Source organism: Bufo bufo, chromosome 4, assembly GCF_905171765.1.
Source record: "Bufo bufo chromosome 4, aBufBuf1.1, whole genome shotgun sequence".
In the NCBI taxonomy this organism is placed as follows: Eukaryota; Metazoa; Chordata; class Amphibia; order Anura; family Bufonidae; genus Bufo; species Bufo bufo.
In genome coordinates, this window is record NC_053392.1 from 52652702 (window position 1) to 52672442 (window position 19741).

The following is a 19741-nucleotide window of genomic DNA, read 5'->3' on the forward strand; positions in this document are numbered from 1 at the left end:
TAAGAAGGACTATATTCAGAAGATTTGTATTCCATTGTGTAAATGATAACTACAGTACAGTTATGCACACAATCAGGGTCTGACTGGCCCACCAGTCTACTAGAGGATGCTTTGGTGGGCCCAAGCTCTGATACCATAATGGGCCACAGAGATCAGGCAAAAAAACTAAATGGCTACCAATCAGTTGCCACAAGGGTTTATTCTTTTGATTCAAAACCTATTAAACTTTATTGCGGATATTGGGTTTGTACCGCAAGAATAATTTTCTCTGGTGGGCACCTAGAACCCCAGCCTGACACTGCACGCAATAAACCATTTGTCCCTCTTTAGATGGAGATTAGGTTAGACTGTATGTATGGAGTTGTTATCTGGTCACGCTACAGTATGTCGTTACTATGTGGTACTATGATTTATTTACTCCCCTATTATTTGGCACTGCCACTCAGACCCTGTGCAGTCTATTATTTTGGATTGTGTGGTGGTGGCAGTGCTATTTATACATTATTCTTATCTCTGTAAGCGTACAGGAATATTATTTGGCCGACATATTGGGGCACCAAACTGTATAGAGTTTAGATTTAGGTTGTGCATGGTTATTACAACACTGTATGGTCCTATACCATGAAGGAAGGGTCTACCGAAATAAAGTGTTGCACGGGGCATTTTCCGCTGTAAGGCTGGTCTTCCTACAGCCATAATGTCACCTCAAAGTTGAATGAAAATTATTGCCCATCTAATCCATTAGCACCAGGGGCGGATTGGCCATATACCCTACAGGGAAATTTCCCAGTGGGCCTATGCCCAAGGGGCCACCTGAGCCCTCCTCACATACGCTGGCCACATAACAAACAATAATTAATGCTAGGCACACCTTGGCCAGCAGCTGCAGGTCCCTCATGAATTCAACTGTGTCACCATCCTGATGGTCATAGAGCAGTATTTTATGCTGCACAGTGTTAGGGTCCATTCACCCGTCCGTAGAATGGGTCCGGATCCGTTCCTCAACGTTGCGGAACGAATCCGGACCCATTCATTCTCGATTTCTCGATGTCCGCATTCCGCATTTCCAGAGCGTGGCCCCAATCTTCCGGTCCGCGGCTCCCGAAAAATATAGAACATGTTCTAATCTTGTCTGGTTTTATTTGGTTTTACTGGGGTGGTATTTTGTGCTGTACTGTGATATTGCTGGCCCTGCCTGCTTGTGTTGCCCCGCCTTCTGTCAGTTCAGACTTGACCACATTGGGGCCACTTTTAACTTTTTTTTTTATTCAGGGCCACTTTAAGTTCCCAAGCTGCCTTGATTAACACTGTCTAGTGTATCAGACTTTTTGAAGAGTTTCCTCACGATGATTGTTATTAAGCCGTTTTCTATCGAGCTGGTGACATATTAAAAAACAACCTAAAGACAAAATAACTTTTTTTTTTACTTTTTCTTCTGCGACATGAGATTTCAAGGCCTTATACAGCAGGACATTTGATGAAGCACCAAGTCATTGATGAAAGGTATTGAGAATTATTTTAAATGATAAAATGTATGACACTTCCTCAGAAGACTTTACATACAGATTACATACTAAACCATAACTGAACCATCATACTAATATTCCTATCATGTGTAGAGATGAGCAAAACATGAGAAAATTTAGAAAAAAAATCCAAATGAGGTGGAATTGGAAAAAAAATAAAAATTCTGCCACAGTTTTACAGCTTTTCTTATGGTGTTCACTATGCGGTAAAACTGACTTGAATCGGCCATTTTCTTTCCGTTAAGCCATTGACTATATGGGCTAACTTTTTTTTATATTGTAGTAGTATGTGGATTTTCACACGTGGCAATGCTCATGATGTTATTTTTTTAATTGTTTATTTGTTTTGATTTGTGGGGGGAGGGGGGAATTTGAATTTACTTTTTGTTACATCCCCAAGTGCACCAGAACTGCCAATCATCAGATTGCAACTTATACAGAATAATGGAAATTGCTCCATTATTCTGTATAGAAATCACTATATCACAGTTCAGTGCTGCCACCTAGTGGCCTAAACTGGGAAATACTAATAATGAGCCTGGAAGCCTAATACAGGCTTCCGGCTCATTATTAGAACAGGGTGCTTTTCTTGATCTCTGGCAGGTGAAAGTGCGTCTGAACCAGAAGTGCACGCTTCCGGTTTTTAACACTCTCAGATGTCGTGGCCACATTTAACCACTGCATCTGAGTGGATAAATGTCAGCGGTCGGCATTATCGCCGATTGTGGACATTAACCATGGGTGCTTGCTATATGAAACACTTGCCCCGCTCAGGAGCGAGCACCATCTTTACAAACCCTACATGTGCCGTACATGTATGGCTGATGTTAGGAAGGGGTTAAATTATAACTTCATGGATGCCTGCAGCCACCACTAGGTGGAGCTTAGGTGCTGCTGTGGATCATCATGGTGTTCTAAAGGTGTAGATTTGCTTTAAATAGAGTGCACAGTATGTGACGCCACCAAATGCCTGGGCGGTGTTATTTAGTGTAAATTATGACAAATTATTAATTTTATATATTGACATTGTCGGACAGTTTCTTTCCAGGTGTTCTTTTTTCTGGAGGTGAGAATTGGAAAGTGATGAGAAGATTTACACTTTCAACACTAAGAGATTTTGGGATGGGGAAGAAATCCATTGAAGACAAAATGAATGAAGAAAGTGATTTCCTAGTGAAGAGTTTTAAATCATATGGAGGTTAGTGATGTCATCACAAAGAATTATAATGATGTAATCTACGCTCTTAGCGGAAGCGCTGAGTGTAAAGGCAAGGTTCCTGAGAAGTCACTCAGATGTCAGAAGTAGGGATGAGCGAGCCATGGTCCGTGGAAGCGGAATCCATAACGGAATTCTTAGACAACCCGAACTTTGTACGCCAAACTTGAAAACACAAGTTCACTCATCCCTAGTCAGAAGATGGGTCCTTGGGGCATGGACATTACCGTCTCATGGTAGTGAAAAGGAGACTTCTGACAACAGACTTGGAATTCTTAAGATCACCAAGTTGGAAGACAAAGGGGCATCATTCTTGGAGAAGTGCTGTGTTCTCTTTATACTGGTAATTGATGGTCATCACCGGGTATGGACCACCAGTGATAAAATTTTCTGACATGTCTCATTGAAACCCTGCAGGCCCATGGATCAGCTGTTCTCATCAGCCGCTGGTGCAGAAATAACACAGTGGATGGAGCCAGAAGCAGAAAGCCCCATCTCTTATATAGAGTAGCGCTGGGTTTTTGTCGCTCAGACTCTATTCACATGAATGGGAGCTGTGGTGAAGGAACCCAGCATGGCCACTACACAGTGGATTCTGCTGTCTGCTCCTTCTGCTGTGTATCTTCTGGTGGGTGGTATCTACTGAGAGTCGTACCCCCATAATCTGATATTGATTGCCTATCTTTCTTTAAAACCCAGACAACAGCCTTTAAGACCGTAAAAATTGCATGTATATGTAATGTGCAATGGGGAACTTATTTGTGAGGGCGAAGGCACCTGGTGCTGTCCAGCCAATTAATCTGTATGTGGATTACCGCTAATTGTGCCATGTTGCACCAAATGTTTCCACGTGAGCTTCCCGTGCCTCAGTCCCCTTGTGTGGCTGTCCTGAGAATAATTTATACTCTGTCTCCAATTCCCAGGTAAACCATTTGCAGATCCTGTGATCCTAAATGCAGCTGTCGCCAATATCATTGTCTCCATAATGCTTGGTCATCGCTTTGACTACAATGATCCAGTGTTTTTAAGGCTAATGGGTTTTATAAATGAGAACATAAGGCTGATGGGAACCCCGATGGTCATGGTAAGTTCTTGAACCCTTAACCATTCGTAAACGTATTCACTGTGGTATACATATGAGCAGAAAATATAATGACAGTACTTGGCTGCTTAAATTTTTTACAAAATTGATTTCTGTACTGGATGTTTCAAGAAGTATTTAAAAGGGGTTGATAAAGATTGGAAAAAAGCCTAATGATTTTTTTCTTTAAAAAAGAGCGCCACTATTGTTCAATGGCTGTGAACTTATAGTTCATTTGTCCCTACCCTGGTTTTGAGACGCAGTGCTATGGTAGCCATGATGTTGCCCTAAGACCAGGACAGGGCACCTCTTAATGCGGCTTGTCCTTGTCTCCTAAGTACTATCCAGATGCAGTAAATTGCAATGACCTACAGTGTGCAGCACTCTCACCTTTTGAGGAATGATCTTCCATGGAGCAGATGTTGGAGAGGCACTCTGAAAATTGGTTGAATGGTAAATGCTATATTGTCACACAGGTGTAGAACTGAGCATACACATTAGATAAACGACAGACAAACCTACTGATTATCAATCTAATGGTAAATTGGTAGGTAGGCCATCTTTCTAGGGCAAGGAATCAGTTTGCTGCCCGAGCCCTGAACCTAAATGCATTGGCCACATAAGAATGGCTTTTGGAACTCCTTGAGCATGTATTATCAGAACAACCCTTTTTCTTCCTAGCTAAACCCTGGTATGGGGACATTTTAACTGTCCACACAGAATTGCTCTCTTGGAACAAATTTGGAATGTTGGATTTCAAAATGCTAGATCTAGGGCTGCAACGAGTACTCGATTAAATCGAGTAATTTGACACAAAATATTTTTTTTGGGTCACGTGACCACGAAGTGAAGCGCTTGCTATTACTCCTGCTCCATGTTCTCCCGCTGGCCCACAATGCGCTCGGAATACTCACCTTTCCAGCAGGGGGCCTCTGGACACGCCACAGCACGTCCACGGTCCTGCGCTGCACTGACCTCCTGACGTACGCACGCCGTGACCTGTCACGCTGTGTGACATCAGGCCCAGAGCAGCGCGGAATGATGGAGTGCCGGCGGTGCCCCTGCTGGAAACATAAGTTGGTGACAATGAGGGGGTGGGGGCGAGACTAAGGCCGGGGGCCCGGAGTGCACAGCGTCATAGCAACCAATGATGCTGTGCACTCCGGGTGTCAGGAGAAGGGTAGACTGTGCTTTCATGGACCGTGCGTCCGTGGTTTAACTGAAGTTTGGCCCGGCCAGGGAAAGATGGCACAAGGGGGGAGTGGAGCTGAAGGCACAGGGGTGGGGGAGAGCTGAAGGCACCGGGTGGGGGAGAGCTATTGGCTCTGGGGTGGGGAAGAGCTGATAGCACTGGGGTGGGGGAGAGCTGATGACACTGGGGTGGGAGAGAGCTGATGGCACTGTGGTGGGGGAGAGCTGATGGCACTGGGGTGGGGAGACCTGATGGCACTGGGGTGGGGGAGAGCTGATGGCACTGGGGTGGGGGAAAGCTGATGGCACTGGGGTGGGGGAGAGCTGATGGCACTGGGATGGGGGAGAGCTGAAGGCACTGGGTTGGGGAGAGCTGATGGCACTGGGGTGGGAGAGAGCTGATGGACCCGGTTTTAGTAGAGCTGAAGGCACTGGGGTGGGAGAGAGCTGAAGGCACTGCGGGAACGGAGATTATGGCATGGGGGGAGCTGATGGCACTGGGGGATAGTGGAGTTGATGGCACTGGGGGGAACTGATGCACTTGGGCTGATCACACAGGGGTGAACGAAGGGTGTTGAGGACTGATGGCAGGGGGTCTTATGAGTTTTTATAAAGGAAAACAGTCTATTAATTCATTTTTTCTTATAAGAGTACCTTATTGCTAAAATACTTGTTAGCTGCAGCCCTAGCTAGATCCTTCTTCCTCCCTTTTGAAATAATCATATAAACTTTGCCAATCCATGTGTGCATATCATATTCATGGGGAATTTGAACTCCATATTATGTGTATGGTCTGCCTAAGTATCTCCATAGCTGCCAGCTGCCCCTTGTTGTGACCGATGCAATACATTGCAATATATATATATATATATATATATATAATTCTGTAATTGATCCATGTGACACAATGCATTCTTAGGGCAGCAATATTACACTCATGATTCGATGAGCAGCTTCAGCCAACAAGCCAATGTAGGTGGACACAACACATTTCTAAAGAACAGAACTTTACTCCTCCTTGGCCAACAAGGGTAATGGTTCTAAACTGTGGCACTTAGCTTGTGGTTATAGTTACAATTGGTGTGCAACTTGATGGTTACCCAGTTCGGCACACCGTTTAGCAATTGCAGTCTCTAATAAGCACACAGTTTAAAATTTACAGTCTCTATGAGTAAAAAGCTTAGTGGTTACAGCCCCTTATGGGCATTCTACTTGGTAGCTCAAGTAGTGGCACAAAACTTGATGGTTGTAGTCTCTGTCACAGAACAATTCCCATTACAAAGTTCATGCAGGGCGTCCATGGGCCCAGTAATGGCCCAGTCTCTGGTCACTACCAACTGCACTCCGCACAGAATCACTCTGGAAGCGGTCCACAATCATTTGTGGGAAACAAAGGGCCTTCTTCACTGGTCATAGAGCACTTTCTCTTGGGCAGAACCAACAATATGGGGTGAGTTCAAGGATCTGGAAGTGTCCATCTCCTTAGCAGAATACTTAGGGTCTTTTCATTATTCCTGCAGCCATGAATGATGACAGTAACCAACTCCTATCTACAGATCCTTTGGTATCAAAACAGTGTCAGTTCCATGTGGACTTGTCTGTATACACATCACCAAAGACCATGCCAGCCCACGAGGACCCCAGTACACAATGCAAATTTCGCACCTCGGTACATGTTAAATACATAGTACCTGTAATATAAAGACATGTTAACAATACATTAATTAACAATGTCATGACACAAATGACTACTGAACTCCTATTGGGTGTCCATGGATCAAGAGTACAACCTAAGGGTCAGCTCCAGCGCACTATTTTGTAATAAGTGCTAAGCAGTAGTGTTTGTTGACTGTTGAGCGCGAATATAGGCATTTAGAGAATTCGTGAAGATCTAGAATATAGTGCTAGAACTTCGTAATCGAGAATATTTTAGATTTTTTATCATTAAATAAACCTAGAATCTGTTTTCACTTATTGTATAAAACTTTTCTTTATCCTTATTATGCTATTTATCATCCATATTTTTTTTACCTATCATTAAAGGGAACCTGTCAGCGGGATTTTGTGTATAGAGCTGAGGACATGGGTTGCTAGATGACCACTAGCACATCCGCAATATCCAGTCCCCATAGCTCTGTGTTTTCATTGTGTAAAAAAACTGATTGGATACATATGCAAATTAACCTGAAATGAGTCCTGTCCCTGACTCATCTCACGTACCGGACACATCTCAGGTTAATTTGCATATGTATCAAATCTTTTTTTTTACACAATAAAAGCACACAGAGCTATGGGAACTCGGTAGTGTTGAGCGAACTTCTGTTTTAAGTTTGGCGTCTAAAGTTCGGCTTCCGGTTAGCGGAGAATCCCGATATGGATTCCGAATTCTGTTGTGGTCCGTGGTAGCGGAATCAATAATGGCCGATTATTGATTCCGCTACCACGGACCACAACGGAATTCGGAATCCATATCGGAATACTTCGCTAACCGGAAGCCGAACTTTAGACGCCGAACTTAAAACAGAAGTTTGCTCAACACTAGAACTCGGTATTGCGGATGTGCTAGCGGCCATCTAGCAACCCATGTCCTCAGCTCTATACACAAATTCCCGGTGACAGGTTCCCTTTAATAAACTTTTATTATAAGTATTTTCCTACCTATCATTAATTATTATATTTTTAAATAAATCATTATCTATAACATACAATAGACAACATATAACAAACAATCACACAAAGGCTGTATGCCAAAAGCCAGGTATGTGCAAGCCAACAATCTATCCATAAGACCGATACAGTCAGCGTATCTTACAATGGCAACCTTGTGTGCAATGAGACATTCAAGCCCAGCTCTCATCTGACTGAGAGCTGGTAAGGGTACTTTCACACTAGCGGCAGGTGAACAACCTGTCACATCCAGACTGCCGCTCAGTCTCCATTGACTATAATGGGGGCGGAGCTCCGGCGGCAGCGCACGCCGAGAGGCAGCCGGACCAAAAGTGGCAGTCCAGGGTCACACGTGAACTAGCGGCAGGACGGATCCGACACACTGTTCACCTGCCGCTAGTGTGAAACTAGCCTAAGGCCTCATGCACACTGCCATTGTTTGGGTCCGCATCCGAGCCACTGTTTTTGCGGCTCGGATTCCCTTCAATGGGGCCGCAAAAGATGCAGACAGCACTCCGTGTGCTGTCCACATCCGTTGCTCCGTTCCATGGCCCCGCAAAAGAAATAGAACATGTCCTAATCTTGTCTGTTTTGGAGACAAGACATTTCTACAAGGGGTCACCTATTCCACAAATTGTGGAAGGCACTGCAAAAACCGGAATGGTCATGTGCATGAGGCCTAAGCCTCAAAGTTGCTTCATTTGCGTTTGATGGCTTGGGGGACCTGCGCCCCTAGATCATTAGAATTAGGGAGACCAAAATTAAAAGATTTTTGGGGTGATGCCAGCTCTTCTCTCACTGCTTAGGAGGGCTGCATAAAAAATTTCATTTTTCTAATTGTCCTAATATTATATTCAATAACCTTTCTATATTGTTTTGTCATGTTAACTCATTTGCATAAACATGGTCATATGGGAAGGACAGGCAAATAGTGTTTCAGCTGGAAAAAAAACCCGGCAGATTCTGCTAATTTGCATGTCTTTCCCAAGCCATCAAACTCAAATCAAGCTACTTTGAGGCTTACCATCTCTCAGTCAGATGAGAGCTGGACTTGAATGTCTCATTGCACACAAGGCTGCCATTATAAGGTATGCTGACTGTATCTGTCTCATAGATAGGTTGTTGGCTGGCACATACCTGGCTTTTTGTATATAGCCTTTGTGTTATTGTTATCGGTAATGAAATTGTGTGCGCAATACGTGTCTATTACATTGCCGATTTTTGCAAGCGCGAATATTCAGCAAAAAATTTGTGAATTTGAATATTGCCTATGCCGCTCATCACTACTAAGCTGTAGCACCTCTTAACAAGTCGCTCTGGTAGACAAGTGTCCAAGTAATTATTTGCTACTTTTGTAGATGGAACACATTTTGTTCATTTAGATCCTACTCTTGCCCGTAAATGGCTTTACGTGCCCACTGTCTAGCAACAGAAAAGCATACCAGGAATAACTCATCCTTTATCTTTTCCTCTGCAGTTGTACAATAATTTCAATTCTATATTTCGCTGGTTCCCGGGAAGTCACAGAAAAGTGCAAGAAAATGCTGTAAAAACACAAAAATTTATTAAAGAGACCTTCACAAAGCACAAGGAGCGGCTGGACGTAAACGATCAGAGGACTCTGATAGACACGTTTCTTGTCAAGCAGCAAGAGGTACATAATCTACGTGACTCGTTCCTAACACAGGGTAGATCCTAATATTCAGTACATTAAAAAAATGCAGGAGATAAGAGATGAGAAAATGATTCTTCAAAGTTCTGCACCTAACCGGGTAGCGCTTCCTAGCATTGCTACTTAGAGAAATGGAGCAGGTCCTCTCATTTAACTCTTCTTGATAGGAATTTTTTATGAATTAATTTACTTATCTCTATGAGAGATCGATTGGATTAATAATTTTGTGATGATAAAGTGGATCTTCGACCGCTCGTAACATGTCAGTTTCACTGAATAATTGCTATTGATTCACATATAGAGCTGATTATTTATTCATCCAATCATTCCTAAACTATAAAAATAAAACTTTGAAAATGTCTCTGACATCATGACCTCATGTAGTCATTGCGGCATTGCTCTGCCTGGGGGGAGTCATGTGTCATCTCCAGGCTCTCACATTCTTCTCGTTCTCGATCTCGATCTCGCCTCCCCTCTGCCACATGTCCCCTTTGTTTCCTGACGTCAGCACCGGCTGATCAAAACCTTGCGCTGGAGCAGACGATTTCCATGCGCTGCCATGATATAGACATGTGCAGTGGGCAAAGGTGTATACATCTTGACTTCAAGTGCTCACTTCTACTAACTCCATAAAAGACAATTACTCTTATACCAAGCAAACTCAATATTACTATCAGTATCCAATCAGTGCTGCCAATGGCAGACTGTGCAAGGAAACATCCTCATCCCCAGGACTATTTTACATGGGGACTGCAAATAATTACTAAAACTGACAGTAGAGGTGACAGGTCATCTTTAATGAAAACTGAATCCGGTGGCAGTTCTACAGTCCACAGCAGATTTTCTTCCATGATCTCCTTTGGGTTGGGGCTACACAATAATCTTGGCCTCAACACCACTGCATGATCAAAGATCACTGCGTAGCTGTGCTGCCATTGAACTGGATTGGGTTGTAGTGCGACTTGGAATTTGTCCCAACCACAACCTCGGAATCTCAAAAAAATCCAGCTATGGCAACTTTGTGAGTCACCCTGTTACCCGATTCTGGTCAACGACTACATAGAGATCTTTGGTTGTGCAATAGTGACACAACCAAGATCGCCTTGTAACCCAAACCTTATATTACCTATATCCTCCACCACAAACCTTCCAGACTCTGCTATAGTGAAACCTCTCCACAGTAACAGTGTGTTACAACCAGATTTTAGTTTCAAATATTTTTTGGGGTGGTCACGTATACAGGGAGTGCAGAATTATTAGGCAAGTTGTATTTTTGAGGATTAATTTTATTATTGAACAACAACCATGTTCTCAATGAACCCAAAAAACTCATTAATATCAAAGCTGAATATTTTTGGAAGTAGTTTTTAGTTTGTTTTTAGTTTTAGCTATTTTAGGGGGATATCTGTGTGTGCAGGTGACTATTACTGTGCATAATTATTAGGCAACCTAACAAAAAACAAATATATACCCATTTCAATTATTTATTTTTACCAGTGAAACCAATATAACATCTCAACATTCACAAATATACATTTCTGACATTCAAAAACAAAACAAAAACAAATCAGTGACCAATATAGCCACCTTTCTTTGCAAGGACACTCAAAAGCCTGCCATCCATGGATTCTGTCAGTGTTTTGATCTGTTCACCATCAACATTGCGTGCAGCAGCAACCACAGCCTCCCAGACACTGTTCAGAGAGGTGTACTGTTTTCCCTCCTTGTAAATCTCACATTTGATGATGGACCACAGGTTCTCAATGGAGTTCAGATCAGGTGAACAAGGAGGCCATGTCATTAGATTTTCTTCTTTTATACCCTTTCTTGCCAGCCACGCTGTGGAGTACTTGGACGCGTGTGATGGAGCATTGTCCTGCATGAAAATCATGTTTTTCTTGAAGGATGCAGACTTCTTCCTGTACCACTGCTTGAAGAAGGTGTCTTCCAGAAACTGGCAGTAGGACTGGGAGTTGAGCTTGACTCCATCCTCAACCCGAAAAGGCCCCACAAGCTCATCTTTGATGATACCAGCCCAAACCAGTACTCCACCTCCACCTTGCTGGCGTCTGAGTCGGACTGGAGCTCTCTGCCCTTTACCAATCCAGCCACGGGCCCATTCATCTGGCCCATCAAGACTCACTCTCATTTCATCAGTCCATAAAACCTTAGAAAAATCAGTCTTGAGATATTTCTTGGCCCAGTCTTGACGTTTCAGCTTGTGTGTCTTGTTCAGTGGTGGTCGTCTTTCAGCCTTTCTTACCTTGGCCATGTCTCTGAGTATTGCACACCTTGTGCTTTTGGGCACTCCAGTGATGTTGCAGCTCTGAAATATGGCCAAACTGGTGGCAAGTGGCATCTTGGCAGCTGCACGCTTGACTTTTCTCAGTTCATGGGCAGTTATTTTGCGCCTTGGTTTTTCCACACGCTTCTTGCGACCCTGTTGACTATTTTGAATGAAATGCTTGATTGTTCGATGATCACGCTTCAGAAGCTTTGCAATTTTAAGAGTGCTGCATCCCTCTGCAAGATATCTCACTATTTTTGACTTTTCTGAGCCTGTCAAGTCCTTCTTTTGACCCATTTTGCCAAAGGAAAGGAAGTTGCCTAATAATTATGCACACCTAATATAGGGTGTTGATGTCATTAGACCACACCCCTTCTCATTACAGAGATGCACATCACCTAATATGCTTAATTGGTAGTAGGCTTTCGAGCCTATACAGCTTGGAGTAAGACAACATGCATAAAGAGGATGATGTGGTCAAAATACTCATTTGCCTAATAATTCTGCACGCAGTGTATAGCTTCTAATGTTATACCTTTAATCTTGACATTGAAGACATCAGGGCCTTCTAAAGTTTTTGAAGTAGTCCATGAAAATCAGGTGATTAGTTACTTAGCAATGATCTCTGTGTCATTTTGTTGGCATGGAGTTAATGAACATCATGGACTGATATGATCTAAAAAGCTAGGAAAACCCAAAGTAAGAAAGTTCAATGCATAGTGTGGCAATACTGTGGAAACTCCACAGTGAGGAATCAATCAAGTTGCATTGATTGTAATAGAAATTAATAAATCCCCAAAATGCACAAAGAGTATGAAGTTACTACTTGACATCATCCAAAATCTTAGACTTGGCCCCAACCTCCCTCACCCCCATTTCTCAAGCTCCCAATCAAAGTACTGCTGCTTGACTTCTATGAAGGAAACAAGAAATTCTTGTACATCTAATATTAACTCCACAGTATAATCCCCTCACAAAGAGAAAATTCAGAACCCCGAGATTATCGTACCATACTATACCGTCATCACCTAAGGCTCCCTCTAGGGACTGTGGCAAATACACAATTGTTAATATGAGAATTTATATATTTTTTTTCCTGAGAGCATTATTCTAATCATTTTAGGAAAAATCTGAATTTGCATCTTATTATCACAACGAAAATTTAACAATGCTCGTCAGTAACCTGTTCGCTGCTGGAATGGACACCACCTCAACCACTCTGCAATGGGGTCTACTTCTAATGATAAAATATCCTGAAATTCAAAGTAAGAAGCTACTTGTGGTTGAAATTATTGAGTTTGATTCACCCTTTATAAAAAAAAAAAAAATCTTTTTTTTTTCTTCAGAATTTATCTATGTATGATTTAATGGTAAATGTTGCAAAAGACACTTTCTGAATTCTAGACTTCACTTTTTAGCTTGTACTGCATAAACTGGAAGCAAGTTCAGCATCTCATCAACATTAGGGACATGAATGTAACTACCAGTGTAGCAGGCAAACAACTGCTACGGGTCCCCGAGACTAAGGGCGCCCATCTCCACTTAGCAATGACTGGGGATGAAGGAAGAAAGTAGAGGAAAAATAAATGTCATACCATGGAAAGGTGGAAAACAAACAGGGGAAATAGTATTAGTGTTGAGTGCAAATATTCGAAAAGCAAATTTTTAATCTCGAATATCGCAAATATTTTTTCCATCTGAACACATGATTCCTCCCTGCTTCTTGTTGTAGCTCAATGAGTCATTGGCCCACAAGCAACTTAAGCAGGAAGCAATCATGACTTCAGATGGAAAAAAAAAAAAAACGAATATTCAAAAAAACGAATATATAGCACTATGATTCCTCCCTGCTTCTTGCTTGTGGGCCAATGAGTCATTGGCCCACAAGCAACTTAAGCAGGGAGAAATCATGACTTCAGATGGAAAAAAATTTTGAATATTCTAAAAAACTAATATATAGCACTATATTCGATATAGAAGCAGGGAGGAATCATGTGTTCAGATGGAAAAAAATGACGAATATTCGAAAATCAAATATATAGCACTATATTCTATAGTGCTATATATTAGTTTTTTAGAATATTCGTCTTTTTTTCCATCTGAAGTCATGATTCCTCCCTGCTTAAATTGCTTTTGGGCCAATCATTCGAATATTGCCCCTGCCGCTCATCAATAAATAGTATATGCAGCAACTCAGGGCTCCATTGTAGAGACTGGTGGAAGGATGGTACTAACTAGGCCCCAAGTTGGTTGCTGCAAGATCACGGTGATTGTCAATGTGTTTCAGGGAAACTAATCCCTCTCAGTCCCTAGACCAGTGCAGTGTCAATGAGAGGTTCTGCCAGTGATGACAATAGTAGCTTTATTTTGGGGGGTGCCCTTTATGTTGGTGCAGAATGAAAGGAGTAATCTGATCAGCTGTTTGAAAAGGCCCTATTCAAGTGAATTTGGTTGAGCTGCATCTAGGCCATGTGACCAATGACTGTGACTTCACATGACCTAGGGTAAGCTGTGAGAAGGCTTTGGAATTTCTCAAACAGCTGATAGGTGGAGGTTCCAGCTGTTGGACCCCAACCGATCAGATGCTCATCACCTATCCAGAGGACAGGTAATCAGAGATTTGGATAACCCCTTGAAGCTAGGGAGTCATGATAGCGGTGCTACCAAGGCTATCTCTTTTGGGCTACCTAGGACATATTAATTCCCAGCTTTTCGGTAGTGAAAACATAGACAATGTAGGCGATGAAGACAGCCCACCTCATCTGCCCTCTCTCTGCTCTGAACAATTCCCACATTATGCCTATTGCACTTTCATACCATAACATTGAAAAAATTAATTGAAAAAAAAAGTTAAATAAGATGTACAAAATTTTTCTTCAAATGGAAAAAGTTAACTAATTGGTCAATTTTCATCCTGATTCCAGAAAATGTTCAAAATGAGATAGAAAAAGTAATTGGATCCTCCGAACCTCAGTCAGAGCATCGGAAAAAATTACCTTATACAGATGCCGTCATCCATGAGATTCAAAGATTTGCCAACATAATTCCAACTAATCTGCCTCATGCCACTGCCAAGGATGTCACATTCAAAGGTTATTTTATGCCGAAAGTAAGTAAAATGTGCCTTATAAATTACAGTCGAAAATAGTGATCAAGAGTGTGTGAATTGTATAAGAAATTCAATTATACTAATGATGCTATAGCTAGAGATCTAAATCCATAGAATATACCATAAATGCTAGATGGGTGCTGGTGAACCTTTAGGACTCCCACCAGGGCCCTGTTTGCCTATTCAGGCTTGACCATGGCCCTCTCTATTGAAGTGGAAGTGAGAAATAGTCAAGCAAAATTACACACAATAGACAGGATTGCAAGCCAGTCACCATGGCCTTGGGTAAGGACATGTCTTACTGTGTCCAAAACATGTTATTATCAACAGGGGGTCAGGTGAGGATCCCAGATGCGTGCCCCTACCTATTAACCATGTATCACATATTCTTTGGGTATACCATAAAAGAGAACAGAAAACAATAATTATAATTATATTTACGACTTACGATTACAGTTTGTACAGTGTATATTTCAGGCATGCATTGGTGGTACACTCTTCATGAGCATTCTCTTTCAGGGCACATATGTCATGCCCCTATTGACCTCTGTCCTTCGAGATGAGGCCTATTTTAAGAAACCAGATGAGTTTTACCCACAGCATTTCCTTGACTCCGAAGGAAATTTTGTGAAGAATGAAGCCTTTTTGCCATTTTCTGCAGGTAATTTTGTAAAATTTTCCATTAAACAGCAGAAAATTATACAGGAAAGCTTAAGTACATATCCATTATGTGCCTCTGTGTAGGGTAGACTTAGAACTTTATCTTCTGGTACTAAAAGTAGATTTTGGGGGGAGATTTATCAAAACTGATGTAACGAAAAACTGGCTTAGTTGCCGAACCTACCAATCAGATTCCACCTCTCATTTTTCAGAGCTCCTTTGGAAAATGAAAGATGCATTCTGATTGGTTGATACTGATTTAGCCAATGTATGTCCAATTTAAAGTGCCCTCACATGCCAGACACAGAGGCTCCTAGTGCATCCTGCAATGTGCTTTTTTATACAATATCAACCGCAGGGTGTTCCCAAATGTTTGTCACAATTCCTCACCTGTTCGAGCCACCATGAGCCAACCAAATTGCAAAGAAGCTCACGTAGACACTTACAATTATTGATAATGTAGAACAATATTTCCATAAATCATGTGCTTTATCCACTACAAAATATGAGCATATATGTAGCCCAGAAATCTCAATTGCAGAATGGTAAGGAAGTGTTGCCCTAGATATGTTCTCCTCTTCGACTGAGATAGTCTACAGTCTCTCACATGTAACTTCGTCTTCATGTGCCCAAGGTCAGGACAAATATGACTCCCGGGAAGAGCCATTTGTAACAAGACATTTCTGTAAAGGCATATGGACACTAGTATAAAAGTATATACAACACAGTGAAAACTGAAATGTATACAAATCTGCTGTTGTCTGCTTTCTCTAGGGAAGAGAAGTTGTGCCGGGGAGAACTTGGCTAAAATGGAGCTCTTCATCTTCTTTACAAGATTACTGCAGAACTTCACATTCCAGGCTCCATCTGGCACCAAGTTAGATCTAACCCCAGCTGTTGGCTTCACAACACCTCCTGTGCCTCATTTGATTTGTGCCATACCTCGTGCCTAGGGACGACTAGTTTTTTTTAGGAAAGCAGTGAATGAGGAAATGAAGAAATGTTCTATTCTAGTTGTTTGTTTTGTAGTGAATCTGTACTGCTGACCAATGTTCTCCAGAGAGTCAAGGCTGGAGATCGCTGCTGTAGACCATAAGTCTATTAGGGTTCTTAAAGTTAACTATCTTGGATATTCTAGTACAGTAATGGGGAACCTTTTAGAGACTGAGTGCCCAAACCGCAACCCAAAACCCCCTTATTTATCGCAAAGTGCCAAAACAGCAATTTACCCTGAACACCAATATAGTATATCTTCCATGTACTTTATTGTTAATTGTAATTTAACTACTGCATTATTTTTTTTTTCCAGTAGGACACAGCAACTGTATGATTATTGACTCCAGCTCAGTGGCATTATCCAGTGGGAGTCTGAAATCTACTTATGATATCATTAGGGTTGAGCAAATCGAGCTTTAGATCATAGATCTGAGGTCGATTCGTTAAAAACCTTATTTGTAATGCTGTTTCTGTACAGCATTAAAATGTATTTGTTCCGTGTGGGAAAACTTCATCTCGGCCGAAGTTGTGTAAGACTTCGGTGAATGACATTGGTATTCCTATCTGCTTATTTAAAAACATTTTAAAATCAGAATCCGAAGTTGGCTTAGGTACTGGCAGGTCCAACGGTACCAAAGCCCACTTCGGATTCCTACTTTAAATACGCAGATAGGAATACCAAAGTTTACCAAGTCTTGCGCAACTTCGGCCGAGATAAAGTTTTACATGGAACACAAACATTTTAATGCTGTACACAGACAGCATCTATGATCCAAAGCTTGATTAGCTCAACCTTAGGTATCATCACAGGCTCAGGCTGCTCCTTCCATATTCAAGCTACTACATATCAAACAACGAGGCTTCAAATATATTCAGTTAAGGCAGATGCATAATTTGAAACCCCAGAGGCCAAATGTACAATCTTCTACCGGGCTTCCACATTCCAGGTGCCATTTATATTACTGATGTCTTCTTATGTGGCAGAGGGGCTTAAGGTCCCACTTCAAGGACAGTGGCAGCCATACATGTACGGCGGATGTTGGGTCTTTAAAAATGGCACCTGATCAGCTCCTGTAGGCAGCTCCCTCCTGTGTTATACAGTAAAAACCTTACTCCAGTGTCCATAGTTGGAGACAACTCCAATTAGAAACATTTAACCCCTCAGATACCGTGGTCAACTAAGAACGTAGTATCTGAGCTGTCATTTGAAGGGTTCCCTCTGGTTACTGAACACCTTCCCTCTGCACAATCAGATCATGTGAATCATTTGGTTGCTATGGTCAAGGGAAACATTGTGAAGGCTCCTGGCCTGCCATAGTAAAGTTGCTGTGAAACCTTGCTTCAAACAGGGCATAAGTAATCTAATGTTGCATGGTTAATTTCTGTGTACTGAGTTCTAAAAATAAAGTAAAAAAAATAATATATAAAAATAAATGTAAAATCTAAAATCATCCCTTTCCCTATTTCATTTATAAAAAAAAAAAAAGAAAAGTACTATACACTAATATATGACATCCTGCGATGAGAACTAGGTCTATTATCTGTTACTCACTGTGAAATTAATTTGGAAGGCTATCTGGCTTGAAATTCCCCTTGTCATAGACTTATTAAAAAGTTGGATTTCGACTTGTAGGGAGCCATTTCCACAGGTGGCGCCAGAGAGATGATTATTATTTTTTTTCTTGGGAGATACCTCTTTGCCTATTTATTCTAGGTATGCATTCTGCTCCGGGTAAAAAAGATTAGTAGTATTACTTATTATTTTATGCTATGAATTAAAATGATTATTCACTTGAAACATGTAAGAATTCTCTGATTTTAACTGTGTATTCTGTGTCCTGGAAAGAAAAAAAACTAAATGTTATTAACTCGAGTGCTGGATACCGTTCCGTTCTTTCTTCTTCACTATCCTTTCCCACGAAACCGATTTATGTTGGAAAACAGGTGATCTGATCCGATCACACAACTGCTTTCTCTGCAGGATGCTACCTGGCCTCGTGATGTTGGGGGGAAATTGGGTGCCAGTACTTGGTGATGTATACTTAGAAGGTGCTGGGCGCCAATAAGCAAATTTCCTAAATTTCATTTTGGGACAGATTAGGTGGAAATGGTAGTCAGATTTGGTCCAAATAAATTTAATTGACAATGCCTTAATTGCCATGAAAAGTCGACTTGACAGTGACATGTATGGCTATTGGTGAAGTTGGGGTATCAAACAGCCTGTTTAATTACACTCCGCTCTATTGGATTTTGTATGCTTTTTAAAATTAAAAACATGACCCATATAAAATGTGGGCTTGTCTGTTTCATGCCTGGAACTAGCAAATTAAAACAGTTATAGCAAAGAAGCCTGGCGATCGCTGTGGTTTTGACATCTCTACTTCTCGAAAATCCTCAGCCAGCCTCACATATATGCATGTAGCATTATATCCATGTAATGCAAGGACACTGCTTGCTGGTCCATAAAGAGAGCTTCTCAGCAGACCTTGCCCTGTATGCCATCCATAAGGCCTAATAAGATGTAAGATGAGGACCAATTTAGTAGGGATTAAAGCAGTCATCTGGTTTAGTCATCTGGTTTAGATTCGCCTGGTTCAAACACCTGAGTTGGGCAATAATGGAGCAGAATCCCTTTCTTAGGGTCTTACCTGTTAGCCCGATTGTAGAAGAGCTACAAAGGGCATCTCTCTGGAGACATGTTTGGACATTACACGGACAGCTTATTGATTTCTATGAGATTTATGCAATGCTTCATTTTGCCTGTGGTGGTGCTGTAGGAGATTTAAACTCTTCACTTACAGAGTACAGCTAATCGATCAACATCCCAGTAGCAAGACTGAGAACAAAGGAGGAGCAATGGAGGAGCAAATTGACACGTTTCGACTCGAACACGAGTGCCGGTCTTCTTTGTTCTTGGATTGATGGGACGCCGACCCTGGACGCGCGCACCGCTCAGAGTGCCAACTGATTTTTCTTCTGAGTAGCAAGACTGATTGATTTTTTTTTTGCAAATGTTTTTCTTTACCTATTATACTGAGTTACATGCAAACTAAATGTAACATCTAAAAGTGAGGCGGCTCTCTATTGACAAGAGGATGGAGTATGGTGCTCAATCCGAACAGAGCGTACCCAACGCTTGTGGTGAGGGAATATAAATAAAAGTAGAGGGATGGCACTCAAAACAATTGGGGTGTATGGAAAAGTAATACTATTTAATATAGAATAGCTGATAGTAAAAATATAAAACACATGTAATCGATAATCAATATAAAAAGTACATAGTGGTAATATCGATAAAAAGATAAAAATATGAAGATGGTTGAGTGATCTATAATA

General features: G+C 41.6%; 1 protein-coding gene across 3 annotated transcripts in view; it reads left to right on the plus strand.

Moving 5' to 3' along the window:
* LOC120997236 (cytochrome P450 2K6-like) overlaps window positions 1-18203 on the plus strand; it is a 50343-nt gene extending 32140 nt beyond the window's left edge. For all 3 annotated transcript variants that reach the window (XM_040427233.1, XM_040427235.1, XM_040427234.1), the window contains exons 4-10: window positions 2575-2724; window positions 3666-3826; window positions 9159-9335; window positions 12764-12905; window positions 14565-14749; window positions 15269-15410; window positions 16184-18203. In XM_040427233.1, coding sequence (XP_040283167.1) covers window positions 2575-2724; window positions 3666-3826; window positions 9159-9335; window positions 12764-12905; window positions 14565-14749; window positions 15269-15410; window positions 16184-16362 — 1136 coding nt within the window. In that variant the 3' untranslated portion in view covers window positions 16363-18203. The remainder of the gene's footprint in view (window positions 1-2574; window positions 2725-3665; window positions 3827-9158; window positions 9336-12763; window positions 12906-14564; window positions 14750-15268; window positions 15411-16183) is intronic.
* Window positions 18204-19741: the final 1538 nt, after the last annotated feature.